Below are 15481 nucleotides of genomic sequence, written 5' to 3' on the forward strand. Positions count from 1 at the left end.
GCAGCAGTCATTGGACAAAATTTCCAGGTGTTGTATTATGAGTAGACTCTAAAAATAAGAAGTTGGAGGGAAATAGCATATATGTAAGAAATCAATGGTACCTGCACACTCTCAAATAATTTAAACTACCTGACTTAATATTTAAGATCCTTCATCAACACAATTTTTCTCCTTTGAAAGATTAATACATCAAGATTTGTCTAAATATGAGAGAGTGAATGTTTCCCTCAGCACACTACATTCTTTCTATCATTCTTCCCATCGCTGATGTGTTTGTTTTCCTCTCTCTGTCTTTCCCAAGTGCCCTTTGTCCCCTCTCTTAACTCTCCAGTTTAAGTCTCACTTACTCTTGAGGATTCATCTCTTTTCTGGGAAGTCTTTCATGGGGACTCAAGGCTGGTCTGATGCCCTGCCACATCCTCTCCTTGCATCTGTGCTTCCCCAGTTACTGGACTTTTCATGATGAAGTGTTTCTACCAGTTTATTTCTATGCTTCCTACTAGACAAGACATTTTTAGCGCATAATTAACACGTCTTGGTTATTATATTACACTGCCCTTCCTAGTACCTGGCACAGAGCAGGCACTCAGGATTTTCATTTGCAAATAACTGAGTGAATTAAAGAGTAAATGCCCTAAAATGCTTTCATGTCTTCTGTATCTACCTAACAAAAGAAAATTTCTCCAGATTTTAATATACACTTTATAGAGAAATCTATTTTTCTTAAACAGCCCTCATCTCACAAATATCTCTCCCGCCCCACCACACACAAACCACATCTGCACTGAATGTCATGAAAATACCTATACTGTAGGACACCTTTCCAAGCACTTAGTATCTTTTCTGACACCTCTTATGTTGTTTGGTTTATTATTTAAATACTCCTATTAATTCATATAAGATTATAAACTTCTTGATTTCTATTTTATCATCTATTATGCCTACCTCATTGCTATAATGATAAAAGATAATAAATATTTGTGAACATGATTTGGATTATGATTTTCATTAAAGGAGTTTATACTTTATAGCAATTATTTCTGATTATAAATCTAACTAAGGTAAATTATTCTACCTGAGGTTCTAGGTTATTTTTCTTAATATTTTATGTCATTCTTTCTTATGGTGGTGGCTCACTGTTTTTTAACATAACTTTGATATTTTATTATTTTCCTCTCTGCACTAGGTTGAGGCATCTTGACCTTTCTGTCTCTTGAATAAAAAATGCATAGTTTCATATTGTAGTACATTAGTATTAGTTCTACTAATACTCCCTGCTGGGTTGTCCCAACTACAAGCCATAACTTTTCCTAAGAAATGAATGAAAATCATGACTTCCTTGAAGTTTCACCACATTCTATTTTGACTATCCCTTTGTAATAATATAATATTTAGATTTCTATTATGCTGCATTTTATATTTTCTCCTCTATTCTGCTAAAGATAACTTTTAAATTCATTGAAAATCTCCACACATTATTCAGATGATGTCTTTCGGGCAATCATTCAATTAATTTTATTGAACTTCTAGTATATGCCAAACATTGTCTAGTTACTGGGATCCAATAATAAAAGAAGTAGATATAGTTCTTACTTCCCTGAGCCTAACATTCTAAGCAAAATGAGCAACTAACCAGTAAATATATCACTGTAATATGTAAGGTGGGGAGAAGCGCTCTAAGATAAGTAAGGCAGGGAAGTGACCTGGAGAGTTCCTGTTGGCAGGAATTGCCAGTTTTTTAAAGAGTAAATAGGCTACAATCAGAAGGTGGCATTTAATCAGAGACCTAGAGCAATAGAGTTCCATGTCGAGGAAATAATAAGTGCAGAGTTCAGAGGCAGATGTATGGACAAGGACCAGCAGTGTGGGCAGAGAGGCTGTAGGCAAGTGATGCAGGGGAGAGGGGTAGCAAATGAAACCAATTAATGGGTGGAAGGTCTGGTCTTGAGCTGCCTTGTAAGTTGGGATAGGGAATTAGATTTCATTCTGAACAACTACTTGAAGCTACTAAATATTTGTTTCTATCAGTAATAAACATTTATGCTATTTTTTAAAGTTTACAAATGGATTTGTGGTATCGGTTGCACAACAAAATATATGCACTTAATGCCGCTGAACTGTACACTTAAAAATGGTTAGAATGCTACATTTTATGTTATGTATATTTGACCACAATTTCAAGTTCTGTAGTTGAATCCTGTGGGCCAGAATCCGTGCAAAGCACTGGTGACTCTAAGGATACATGGATGATGCAGGCGCTCAGGGTCTACTCTGAGAAAATGTATTTCATATATTATAAATGTAAATATACAATGCAAGGTGGCATAAATCACATTCTAAATGAGAGGGCTAGGCTAGGATTTTGCCCAGTGTGTTCTCAGAAACATTAGTCTCAAGAGATTCCCTTTTAAATTACCCGAATAAGTGTGGGAAATAGTGATTCTTCAGGCCCCTCATGGAGATTCCCAGGAGGCCTTGGCACATCGCAAGCTCTTAAACAAATATACATAAAAGAAACTGGTTAACTTTGTTTAACCCAATGTTGCTAAACCATTTTGACCACAGCCCTTTCCCCCACATCACCTATTAATATCCCAAGGAACTGGTATTCCAGAGAACCTATGCTACTGGAGGCACAAAGCTGAGATGAGAAGGATAGAGTTTGTGGAGAAAGTGCTCTCTTGGGCTGAGCCCAAAAGGAAATGGGATACTTAGATTGGAGGAAGGGCATTTGAGGCAGAAGAAATGTTTAGAAATTCACTTCCAAGTTAAGTCTCCTGGCACTTGCCTCGTCAAATATCATTGAGCCACAGAATGAATTTTCTAAGTATACTGACAAAATCATAATTTTGATGATCATTGGAAAATTCTAAAACACTCAAGACATCAGTTCATTAAGATTCATTATTTTGTAGAAGTTTACTTAATTCTCTTTCATTATTTTATAGACAACAAAGTTAAGCCCAGAGAGACTATAATTCACTCAGGCACCCCTACTTAATCGTTGTTGGTTTTCTTTCTCTGGACCTGGGGTCCTGTTCTATAAGGGACAGAATTATGGTCTTTGCATGCCTGCTATAAACACTCCGGAATTAAAGCAAAGAATTGATTCCTATGCAAGATGCAGATTCCATCATGCAGTGGATAAGGAAACAGAATCAAATTAAAGAACAACACAAGCTTGGATTTTAATGAAGCTCATCTTTGTTTCTTTTGCAGATCAAATTTTTGGCTCTCATCTGCACAAAGTGTGTGAACGTGAAAATTCCACAGTTCCGCGATTCGTAAAGCAATGCATTGAAGCTGTCGAAAAAAGAGGTGGGTAACTGAATATGCAGCCATGTCTCCCTTTTACTGCACACTACACAACCAATGCTCAAGTTCACAGTGCCACTTGATTTGCCTGGGAAGCTGTGCAATTAAAACCTGACTTTTGTTAATCAGTTAAGAGGATCACATTTCTTATTAACTTCAGTTTGTTTTTACAATAGGGACATCAGTAATTCTCACTAATGTTCTTTTTTTTTTAATATTTTGTCTGTCTGACATGTTGTTGATTCAATTGCAAACTTCTTGTTTTCAAGCCAGTGATAAAACATTCATAAAATATCAGCACTCCGAGTGTTAGAACCCTCCTAACATTCATGCTGGTAGACGTTGTGCCAGAACAATTTTTGGTAAGGCCCCAACGTTACCCAAGTGAAGCAAATAGCATTTCTACTTGCAAACAGTGCTATTCCATCTCCCATGTGTTTCTGGTTCAGTCAGAATGCAGCTAACCGGTTTTCCTGGAACAATTAACAGAGGCACCTCCAATGTTAAGATGACCTTTGATCCTCATATTTCAACATTCTGTTTTTCATCTGATATTATTCCATCTCACCGAGGGGAACAAAACAAAATCCAATTGACTCATCATTGCTATGCGAGTTGATCTGTGAGGTGTTTTTCCTTCAGACTATGACTTCATTCCTTCAAGGTCATTTTCCCTGGAAGATACATACAGTAGATGCAGAATCTCAAAAAAAAAAACTGTATTATATAAAAATAGGAAGCTTCATCACCATCTGTTACAAGTTTACAACATATACCCAGGATCTGGGGGGATATATATCACGTAAAAGATAGAGGTGTTTTCAGAAAAAGGAATTGGTGAATCTATTCCCATTTTCAGCTCCCAATCTCTTCAAACAATAGAACCAAGGAGAAAAAATCTTTACCAAGTTATCTGCTAGGACAAAGCTATTTTAATTCTCTCAGTGTTACCTGGCTTTATTATAGAAGCATAATAAAAATGGTCTGCAATTTCCAACTCCTGGAAATTCATACTTTAATTATAGTGTAAGGACAGCCTTGGGATCCTATTATTCCCATGTCAGTAGGGAATGGAGAATAACAAGAAGGGGACGAGTGGGTAGGATGGCTTCGGAAAGCATATCAACACATCAGAGAGAACAGCAGAGAGTTCAGAGCGAGAGTAGAAAACAGTAAAAAGCAGAATGAACACGAGGAGAGATATCTGTGAGGAATGGAGTCAATTCGAGTTGAGAGAGAAATGCGTTTTTATTGCATGTTGCAATCTCATTTAATTTTGCAAGTACATATTTGAGGAATAAATATTATTTAATAAGTACTTAAAGCCAAAATGGATCACTGAAAATGTTATAATGTTATTATTGCCAATAGCTAAATAATCATTTTCAGGAAATCTTCATTCACTTATAAATACTCAGTACTGACGGTGTGAGCACTGTTATATTAGAGCAGAAATCCAAATAGGGCTTTGGGGGAACCTGTACCTAATGAGATGCGTGCACATATGAAAAAGGGCTCGGTACCTCTGTTTATGTGCATAACCCAGGCAAGATGACAATTCTGCTAGGTACAGCCTTGTGGTGTGCAGATACCATAATACTGGAGAGTGGGAAATATCTGCAAATAGACACTGTATCATTTGTTCATGCCATTTTGTTGGAGTTTTTAATAAAATAAGACAATGTTTTTGCTGACAGGAGCAATCCTATCTGGCATTATATTTCATTGTCTTGGTGTTTACTCTTAAAATGAATTTGTAGATCCAGTACTAAACAGGCACTAACCACACATATGATTATTTTAATGAAACTCAAAGACCACAATTCCACACAGAAGCTGATCATTCAAAGCACCTTGGCAGCGTCAGTTTAAAGGAACTCTATGGAAATATTCAATAAAAACTCAGAGGCACGGGATAAACCTCTCACATCATTGCAAGATTTACAAGTGTGTACTTTTGATAATATTTTTCTACGATCATTTTTGTTGGATTAATATTCTCACATTTATATGCCAATTCTATTTACTCAAAGTGCTGTTTTTACTAAATTCTGGCATCAAGCACCTTAGGACAGAAATAATTTATGTGAAGCTAAGTCCAATGTTTATGCAGGCTTCTGATGACATTTTATGCTGGGGCTGGTATTAGCAAGTAGCATAGGAAGGTGCCAAGTCTCTCGGCACGGCTGGGCTCAGCATATCTAGAGCCCTCTTTCTAATGGCCAGATCCTCTCTCAGCCAAGATACTCAACTGCAGAGTCATGGGAAACACTTATGGACCAGTGATGGGAAAGACACATTTCATGAAAACTGTGTTTACTCTCACAGTCTTAGGGAAATGGCCTCAATACTCATCACAGTAGCACAAGGGTTGTTATAAAAAAATTCTTTCCTTTCCACCTTTTTTCTTTAAGATTATTTCTTCACCTTAAAAAAAATCATCAATAAGCCCTAACCGGTCTGACTCAGTGGATAGAGCATCTGCCTGCGGACTCAAAGGTCCCAGGTTCCATTCCGGTCAAGGGCATGTACCTTGGTTGCAGGCACATACCCAGTAGGATATGTGCAGGAGGCAGCTGATCGATGTTTCTCTCTCATCGATGTTTCTAACTCTCTATCCCTCTCCCTTCCTCTCTGTAAAAAAAATCAATAAAATATATTTTTAAAAAATCATCAATAAACTGTAGATGTATTTTTAAATGGTTTTCTAACCATTTATTCATTAATTTATCCATTTACCCACCCATTCATTCATTCATTCATTCAGTTAGTTACTTGCACTGGGGAAGAACCAAACTGCTCATGCTTCTGTAGTTTCCTTAGGGAAATTCTACCCAGTGCTTGGCATAAGATGCATCCCTGGTAAGGTGGAATTAGTTACATTTTAAATTTTGCATCTCTTGGACATGCCTAGAAGAAAATCTATTAGTGAGCCGAATGTAAACCAATTTAGCGAATAACTTGTTTAGTGTGTTTCCTTATCTTGATTTAGTTTTTGGCATTCCTCTAAACCACCAGAGCATTTTTTTTCCCTCACCAGCGATTAGAACTGGATTAAAGTCACTTCTGTAGTTTCTGACATTGTCTGCTCAGCCTAGAAAATATACACAAAACTTAGAGGACAAACTGGAAAGGAGCGTGCTAGTCTTTAAAGCTCTCCCACATGGTTCATCTCCCTTGCTTTGCCTTTACAGTTGCACACTATGTAAGTGAGATATCATAAGTTGCCAAGGAAAAACTCAATTTATGTTTCTTCTTCCAACGAAATTTCTGTGAAAATATTGAATTATTGGTCGTCAGTTAATGCTCAATACATATGGTAAACTGACCAAAAGTATGAGATCATATGACCCCCTTTTGAGGTCTGGGGAACAAGCATGTAGAGGGAGGCATTTTGATATGTAGATGGAATGTAGATCTAAACAGTGAGAAGTCTATGAAGTCCATTTTGCGCTGTTTTATAGATACTTTGTATAGTTTATGATGACCTCAACAGTGTATAGAAATAGCTTACTTATAAGGTCTCTTGTATCTCTTAGAGGAAAGGGACTAGGATAGTGGTCGGCAAACTTCGGCTCGCAAGCCACATGTGGCTCTTTGGCTCCTTGAGTGTAGCCATGAAGTTTCAATTGCACAGAACGTGCGCGCCCGCATGTGGTATTTTGTGGAATAGCCACACTCAAGGGGCCACAGTTTGCCGACCACTGGACTAGGAGATGGGAACTAAGCAAAGTATATAGTCTAGCAGTTCCTGTCATTATTGATTTGAGAGAGAGAAAGAGAGAGAGAGAGAGAGAGAGAGAGAGAGAGAGAGAGAGAGAGAGAGAGAGAGAGACAGAGAGAGAGAGAGAGAGACAGCGTGGAGAAACATCGGGTATGTACTCTGACTGGGAATCGAGCCCGCCACCTTTTGGTGTATGGGACAATGCTCCAACCAACTGAGCAACACCAGTCAGGGCCAAAGTATGTAGTCTAAAACTGGTGTAATCCATAGTTCTTTTTATCAAAGCATGTAATGACTGACACCTCTTTGTGAAGGTCCATTATTTAGGAAGAGCCATACTTTGTATGTGACACACTGTAAGCACTCAATAAATATTGGTTGAGTGACGTAACAGGCACTAACGTGTCTGTTGCATTTGTGCAAGTAGCTATTTAGGATCTTCTATGTGCTATTCTCTATACCAGAGATTTTCAACCTTTTCCATCTCATGGCACACAAAAACTAATTACTAAAATTCTTCAGCACACCAAAAAATATATTTTTTGCTCATCTGACACACAAAAAAATCGGTATAATTTTGATGTATTCACACCATTTGACTACTGTTGTGTTGGCTGTTTCCATTTTTTTTTTTACTTGACACTGTAAGAGAAAAGAGGTCAGTGCTCCTGACTAAATAGTCAGGTATTTTATGTTTTAAAATTCTTGCAGCACATTGGTTGAAAATTGCTGCTCTCTTCTAGCAGCTGAGAATTTAGAGGAGATATACTTTAAATAAAAAAGGTACACAAAAAACAAAAACAGTGATAACTGCTGTGAAAGAAAAGAACAGATATAAGAAGAGAGAATGACCATTACAATTATTTTTTTTAATGTAGGATAAGTTAGCTTTAAAATGACTTAAGAGTGAGTGGGGAAAATGGGGAGAGGTATTGGTCAAAGGATATAAAGTTTAATTTATGTAGGATGAAAAAAATCTAGATATCTAATGTCTATGATGACTGTAGTTAATATTGTATTGAATACTGGAAATATGCCAAGGGAGTAGACTTCAGATGCTCTCATCACACACGCGCACACACACACACACACAAAAAATGGGACTGGGTAAATAAATATGTTAATTACCTTGAATGTAGTAATCATATCAAATCATCACGTTATACACATTCGATATATACAATTTTCTTGTAATACATTTTTATTGATTTTTGAGGGAAAAGGGGAGGGAGAAATAACAACATCAATGATGAGAATCACTGATCAATGAATGGGTTGCCTCCTTCATGCCCCCCACTGGGGCTCAAGCCTGCAACCCAGGCATGTACCCTGACCAGGAATCAAACCGTGACCTCCTGGTTCATGGGTAGAAGCTTAGCTACTGAGCCAGGCTCTATATATACAATTTTTATTTAAATGACATAAGAAACACTGAAAAATAAACACGTACTTGTCTGGGTTTAGCCTCCTGTTGAGACCAGGAGAAGTTTAACCTGGCTTGATTTCCCAGGTTATTTTCTTCACACACTGTGACAATGCAAAGAAGTCACATGGTGTGAGCTCCTCAAGAAGACTTTCCTTAAATGGCAAGCCAGTCCTTTTCTCTACCTAACAACACCAGCCATTGCAGAAAACTTCTTGTTTATACTAATGGAGTGAACTGAATGAATGAGCATATTTCTACCTTAAATGCATTTTTATGTATCCAATACATTTTTGGGGTAAGGTAATAGGATTGTTGTTTTTTTAAAAATCATTTAATTTTATTTCAATTGGCATTCATCTTTTTAAATATGTTTTAACAACTCATTCTTCCCTCATGATTCCCAGTTCTGGTTAATATGCCCTCCAACGATTTAACAACATTAAAATCATACTTAGAGAGATCTGTTGCACAACAATGTGCATGTAATCAACACTTCTGAACTGCACACTTAAAAATGGTTATGATGGTATATTTTATGTTATTTTTTAACCACGATAAAAGGTAAATGACACCAAGGTTTCAAATTTGATGTTTCCAGCTATACGCTACTTTGCAGAATGCCTCAGCAGATGCTAATCAACAAGTTCGTCCTCTCTTTTTTCTGGAACACAAAACACTGTGACAAGAATGATACACAAACTTACATATTTGACTCGGTGCCTGGAAGCCACCCCGGGATCCATAACCTTGCTTAAAGATTTAAGGAAGGCCTTTAGTCTACTCCTGAGAAGGTCCTTGGCCTTGAAAACTTTCTCTCTCAACTTGACTTCTTAGCAGCTGTTCTATTTTTTTGCTGTCGTTTGTTTGACAGGATCCAGTTATAGGTTCCGCTGTCTGTTTAAAGAAACAAGGAGGCCGTTGGCTTTAACATCCCCTCATTGCTTGTGTGATCAGCATGTTCCCAGGCTTTTCTGCATAGTTTGCCAAGCAGAGGGACTGACCTTTCGTAGCAAACACTTTTTCATTTCAAAACGCTCACTTTGATTTTTGTCCCATTTTATGCTCATTCCAAACTGTTTACAACCCACTAAAAATGACTGTGAATTATATGTTTGTGTAATGGATTCCTTTTGTGGTTGGAGTGGAATGTTTACTTTGAACAATTAGTTATCTTTGGGCAGATTATAGCATCTTGGAAAAAAATGGCTGAAATTATTATTATACCTTAACTGTTTCTTTTTGGCAATTCCCCTGCTGTTACATAAAGTTTGAGAGAATGTCACATTAACCAGCCATGACATGAGAAACAAAATCTATTTCTCTATGTGAATAATAATTTGGAAATAATATGTTAATATTGTAAGAAGGCAGAGTTACACACCTACACTGATGTGACTCAAAAAATTCAGCATACGAAATCACATAGAGATTGACTATATATATATATATATATATATAGAGAGAGAGAGAGAGAGAGAGAGAGAGAGAGAGAGAGAGAGTTCCATTTGTATACTAGGTAAGGCATGCACATGAATGTATTCATACATAAATAACAGGCATGACTGTAGTATAGCTGTTATGCAAGAGATATACCAAGCAGTATACTTGTTAATATAATTTTCCTCATGTGCAATTCAATGCACCAGTCTGCCTCTTGAGATACTACCAATTGTTCACTTGCAAAGTAAAACTTCACATCATCTTTTCCCATTGCCTGAGAATCCAGGCCCCTGAAGTGCAGATCGGATTGCCTCCGCTAGACAAGCTCTGCTCGCAGTTCTGCTAATTTTGTGCTGTTCATTCTTTCCCACTTTGGGATAATCTATTATAGTTGGATCCAGGCACGCACTAAAGGCTGATACTTTCATGAAGAATGTGCAATTTGTACTGTTTAGTTTGTGACGAGATTCTTGAAAACTTTTTATGATTCTATCTTGTTCCAGAGAGATTTCTGCTTGCTAGTTTTATAAGCAGTTAGTGGGGAGAAAAAAAGTAACAGAAACAAAACAAACTGATAAAAATTACATGCTCCAAAAAAAGAAAAAAAAAATCAAGAGTTCGTGATAAGCACTTTTTCTTTTTCCCCAGAGAATATTTGTGGACTGAACAAAAATGTTTCTGAGGGCACTGACCTATGTGTTGCTGCTTTTTTTCTCCAAATGCTTGCTTTTCATTCCTAAAGTTAGGCACCCACATGCATTTACAATAGAGATGATCGGCAAAGGATCATATGAAAGTTTGCAGCGAATTTTTCTTTGTTGTTACTTCTGGGTTACAATTAAGTCCGGTTTCGTGTTTTGGTGTTTTATTTGGTTTTGTTTTAATCCAACCCAATGGCAACCACCTTCCTGACAGTGATAGTGTTGTGCCGTGTCCAACTTGGAATTGGCTCTTTGGGGTAGTCATGCTGGGGCCGCTGTGTCTGTAAGAAAGCCACATTCAGGGCTAGAGGGGAAGACAAAATCAGAAGAGAGTAAACAGGAAACAGCCAGCAAGAGTATAAAAGAGAGAAAATAAAAAGACAACTAAAAGAAATCAGAGATGACAAGGTGGAGAGAGAGAAAAAAGCTGGGCTTTGCAATTAAGAAAACAAATGTAGATAAAAGAGCACACTTGTGAGGTCTGTAATGAAGGGAAGGCAGAGTATTGAACCAGTTACCATCTCTCCATAGTTACCTAATCCTGTTTCTATGTTCCAGAGAAATTTACTCTTGTTGAAGAAAATGCTTCCTAGTTAAATCTTGCCATGAACAGCAAGCTTACATCGAATGTTCACAAATTCTGTGTGTAGACCTGGTTAGTAATTAATTCACTGTACTTATTAGTGACATTTAGTGGAGTTTATCTACATTGAGCAATACACAACAGTCTTATTATCAAACAGAGAGCTTAAACATTACAGAAGTTAATGTAGGAATAAATGTGCAGTTCAACAACCGGAAAGGCTATCTAATGTATCCAGCAATGTGGCTCTGGTCAAATCACTCGGCGGATATTCCCACACTCTCAAGTCCAGAATGCATCAGAATAAATAACGTCTCTTCCCAGATAAAGCCTGAGTCAAATTTCCACCCTCCAACCCCACTCCCACCTCTATCCTAAAATTTAGGTTCTTAACATACTTTTTCCTTGGAGTCAATTGGAAGGAAACAGTGCCAAAGTTAATACCCTCGGCCAGTTATTTTTAACCTTTTTTCATCTCATGACACAGATAAACTAGTTACTAAAATTCCATTGAACACCCAAAAATATATTATATTACATTTTTTGCCAATCTGACAATAAAAAATCTGTATAATTTTGATTTACTCACACTGAATGGCTATTGTTGTGTGGACTGTTTTCATTTTTTTAATTTGACAATCTAAACGAAAAGAGGTCAGTGCCCCTGACAGAATAGTCAGGTTTTGCATATTTTAAAAATTCTTGACACACACCAGTGGAAAATTGCTGCCCTAGGCAGTTAGCCTCTTATTATAAACTAGAGGCCCGATGCACGAAATTTGTGCAAGAGTAGGCCTTCCTTCCCCCAGTTGCCGGCACTGGCTTCCCTCTGGCACCCAGGACCCTGGTTGGCTTCCCTCCGGTCTCCCGCTGACACCTGGGACCCGGGCTGGCTTCCCTCCGGTCTCCCACAGGCACCTGGGACCCGGCCTGGCTTCACTCCAGCCCTGGCTTCATCCGGAAGGACGTCAGGTCTAATTAGCATATTACCCTTTCATTATTATAGACTAGTGTCCCTGTGCATGAAATTCGTGCAAGAGTAGGCCTTTGCAGCCCTGGCTGCCTCGGCCCTGGCAGCCCTGGCAGCCCTGGCAGCCCTGGCTTAGTCCTGGACCGGATGGTCGTTCTGCTGTTGGGCCGTTTGGTCAATTTACATATTACCCTTTTATTATTATAGACAGAGAATTTAAATGATGTAATACCTCAACAGGCCTAGGGGTAGTACTCTAAAATAGCATATCATGGTATCATCTACATTATAGGAGTTCTGGGTTCAGGAGCTTTTTTGTTATAAACCCTTATAGCCAGAAGTTAATAGTTCAGCCATGAAAATAATATTGGCTCAAAAGTAACAGGATATTTTATCCTGGAAGCAAGCATTTACAGAATTTGGAAGAAATTTACTTGCATTTGGAAAGCTTTCAGGTTTTTGATAAAAGAGAACAAAGAATAATAATAATAATCACAAATACAGTTAAAGATTTTCAGATATTTGGTACTTTGAGATTCCAAAATGGACTTACAGCTTTTAAGCAGAATTTTAAAAATTCTTATCACATAATGTGGACCAATTGGTTTTAAAAAAATTATCAAGCCTGGCCATTGTGGCTCAGTGGTTGAACATTGACCTATGAACCAGGAGATCACAGGTTCGATTCCCAGTCAGGGTATAAGCCCTGGTTACGGGTTTGATCTCCAGTGTGGAGCATGCAGGAGGAAGTTGATCAATGATTATCTCTCATCATTGTTCTTTCTATCTCTCCCTCTCCCTTCCTCTCTGAAATCAATAAAAAAAATATATTATTTTATAGAGGAAATATATTTCTTTTAAAAAATTATCAAAACTTTCACAGCAGTTTTGTGAAATAATCTGTTATTTATTGGTTGAACAAGAATCTATACGTTATATTTTCATAGGCATTTCTGTAGAGTTTAAAAATTTATGAAAATTAAGATGTTTTGAACTCATCCAGGAAGCTACAAATAAGAGCAAAATATTATACTATTTTGTGGGTTTTCTAATGAATAAGGTTCCCTTTTAAAACATCTAGAAAAGCCGAAACCGGTTTGGCTCAGTGGATAGAGCGTCGGCTTGCGGACTGAAAGGTCCCAGGTTCGATTTCGGTCAAGGGCATGTACGTGGGTTGCGGGCACATCCCCACTAGATGTGCAGGAGGCAGCTGATCGATGTTTCTCTCTCATCGATGTTTCTAACTTTCTATATCTCTCACTTCCTCTCTGTAAAAAATCAATAAAATATATTTAAAAGAATAAAAAAAAATCTAGAAAAAAAAATTCTCCTTTCCACAGAATTTTTACACTTTCAAATGAAGTGTGTCCAACTTAAGCATCAATCATTAATCTACATATGTATAGTAAACAAGACATGCAGATTTCAGAAGAAGTGTTTGCATTGGTCTATATCATTGGACATGGCATATTTCCTCTGTAGGATATTTTAGAGTAATTTACTATCCTTAAAAGATTCCTATCTTGGTGATTCTAAAATCTGTGAGAGTTTATTTTATAGTCTAACAGGCTGTGGAGTTAGGAATGTTTTTGTTGGGGTCAAAATAATCTCTCTTGCTAGTTTTATTCCTTTTTGTCAAATTTTATACTTTGCACGCCACTTCCTATTTTCATGTCAGAAAAGAAAATCAAACAAAAAAAATCAAGGGTAAGATAGTTTGAGAAGAAAAATTAACTCTGTAAGACAAAAATAGCTCCAAACTGATGCTGCTGGAAGAGTTCTTGAGGTTATAGTAGACTGTAGCCTCAAAAGGTGAAGTCACACTCTTTTCAAGGAAATATGAATGTTCTAAAATTTAGGGTGGAAGAAAAATATTTAAAATATTATATTTAAAATAATACCTTCAGTATATTGTGTATTCTTTTATATCGGGGCCATGGATTTAATTTTATTTCCTAACAGTGACACACAATGGATTCTCAGTAAATGATGACTAAATGGATAAATTATATTCAGCATTGCTTACATCATTGGAGTGTTGCACACCACTGCCACATCTGCATATGGTTGAAACTGAAAAGATCAATGATCAAGTGCTATTGGTTGAAGGCAGCTGCATGATGTGTAGAGAATAATGTGGTTTGCAAATCTGCTTTTTAAACATTTAAACCAGTCCTGATGACAGTATATTCTATTGTTGTAAATATCATTCTTTCCCATCTATACCCGGCTATGCTAAACATATGAAGTTATGTTTCCTTATGGATCTTATGCTCATCAATTTTTGGATACTACATTTAAGTTCACCATTCAGCCACTAACAGAGTATCAGTTCTCTATTCATTTTCATCAGAGGAAGTCATATCCTATTAGGCATTGTTTCAACACCAGTAGCCTGCTGTTCTTAATAAAGTAATTGAATGGCAACTATGACTTGTAAGTGACATGCCTGAGACTAGTCAGGCATAGGCTTGGGCCCCATAACCACACGGAAAGTTGAGCACCACATCTTTAATTCAGACTTTGAATACCAGGCTGGAGCGATTCTGTGTTAGTTTACTTCCATGTGAATATCTCACCTTCTTGATTCAGTGCTTATTTTCTATGTATACCTCAGGAAATTTTTATTTTAATGGTATCTTTTTAGTGGGAAGAGTCTTTCAAGGAATTTCAAATAAGAAATATATGGTCAACTATATAGACTTATCAATATGAAGCTAATGAAGACAGGATACCAATATGCTAACTTCTGACATGATTTTGTTATTGGATATTGATTTCATCTTCTACAGATGTACTTCACAGCAAAAAAAAAAAAACGTTAAGCGTTGCTGATGCTATCAAAAGCCCTCTTACAACTTTGAATACACCAGTGTCATTAAAATGGAACTATTATCTTTCTTGCTTTAAAAATGATGCACTTCTTATGTTTTGCAGTTTTGACAGTCTGGGCTAGCTTAACTCTTTAGTCTCCCCACAGGGAAGAAGATGCCTAACGGACAATATTGTAATCACTATAGAGAGCTTTCTTTAATTTCATTTTGAAGGCAAGCAGTTAATTGGCATGAATTAGAAATTGCATAGCATATTATCAAAATCTATGTGTTTGGCCTAGAGTTTGACAGCATAAGAAACATGCATTTCCTCTGGATTTAATTGTTGACTCTGATATTTTATGCTACTCACTCTCAGTGTAATGTCAATCATGTCTAAAGCTTCAGTGATTCCTTCAGTCACATAAAGCCCTATATGAGAATGACTATATAGCTGTTTCTTACATTCAAACCTGAGGTCTAGAAACAACCCTTCTTGAATTTCCCTC

At 37.1% G+C, this 15481-nt stretch overlaps 1 protein-coding gene across 1 annotated transcript in view; it reads left to right on the forward strand.

Moving 5' to 3' along the window:
• Positions 1-15481, forward strand: part of ARHGAP15 (Rho GTPase activating protein 15) — a 701147-nt gene that overhangs the window by 433200 nt on the left and 252466 nt on the right. Inside the window, exon 10 of the mRNA XM_015567142.1 lies at positions 3220-3318. Within this exon, the coding sequence (XP_015422628.1) occupies positions 3220-3318 (99 nt within the window). The remainder of the gene's footprint in view (positions 1-3219; positions 3319-15481) is intronic.

This window comes from Myotis davidii, unplaced genomic scaffold (assembly GCF_000327345.1).
Source record: "Myotis davidii unplaced genomic scaffold, ASM32734v1 scaffold560, whole genome shotgun sequence".
Lineage (NCBI taxonomy): Eukaryota > Metazoa > Chordata > Mammalia > Chiroptera > Vespertilionidae > Myotis > Myotis davidii.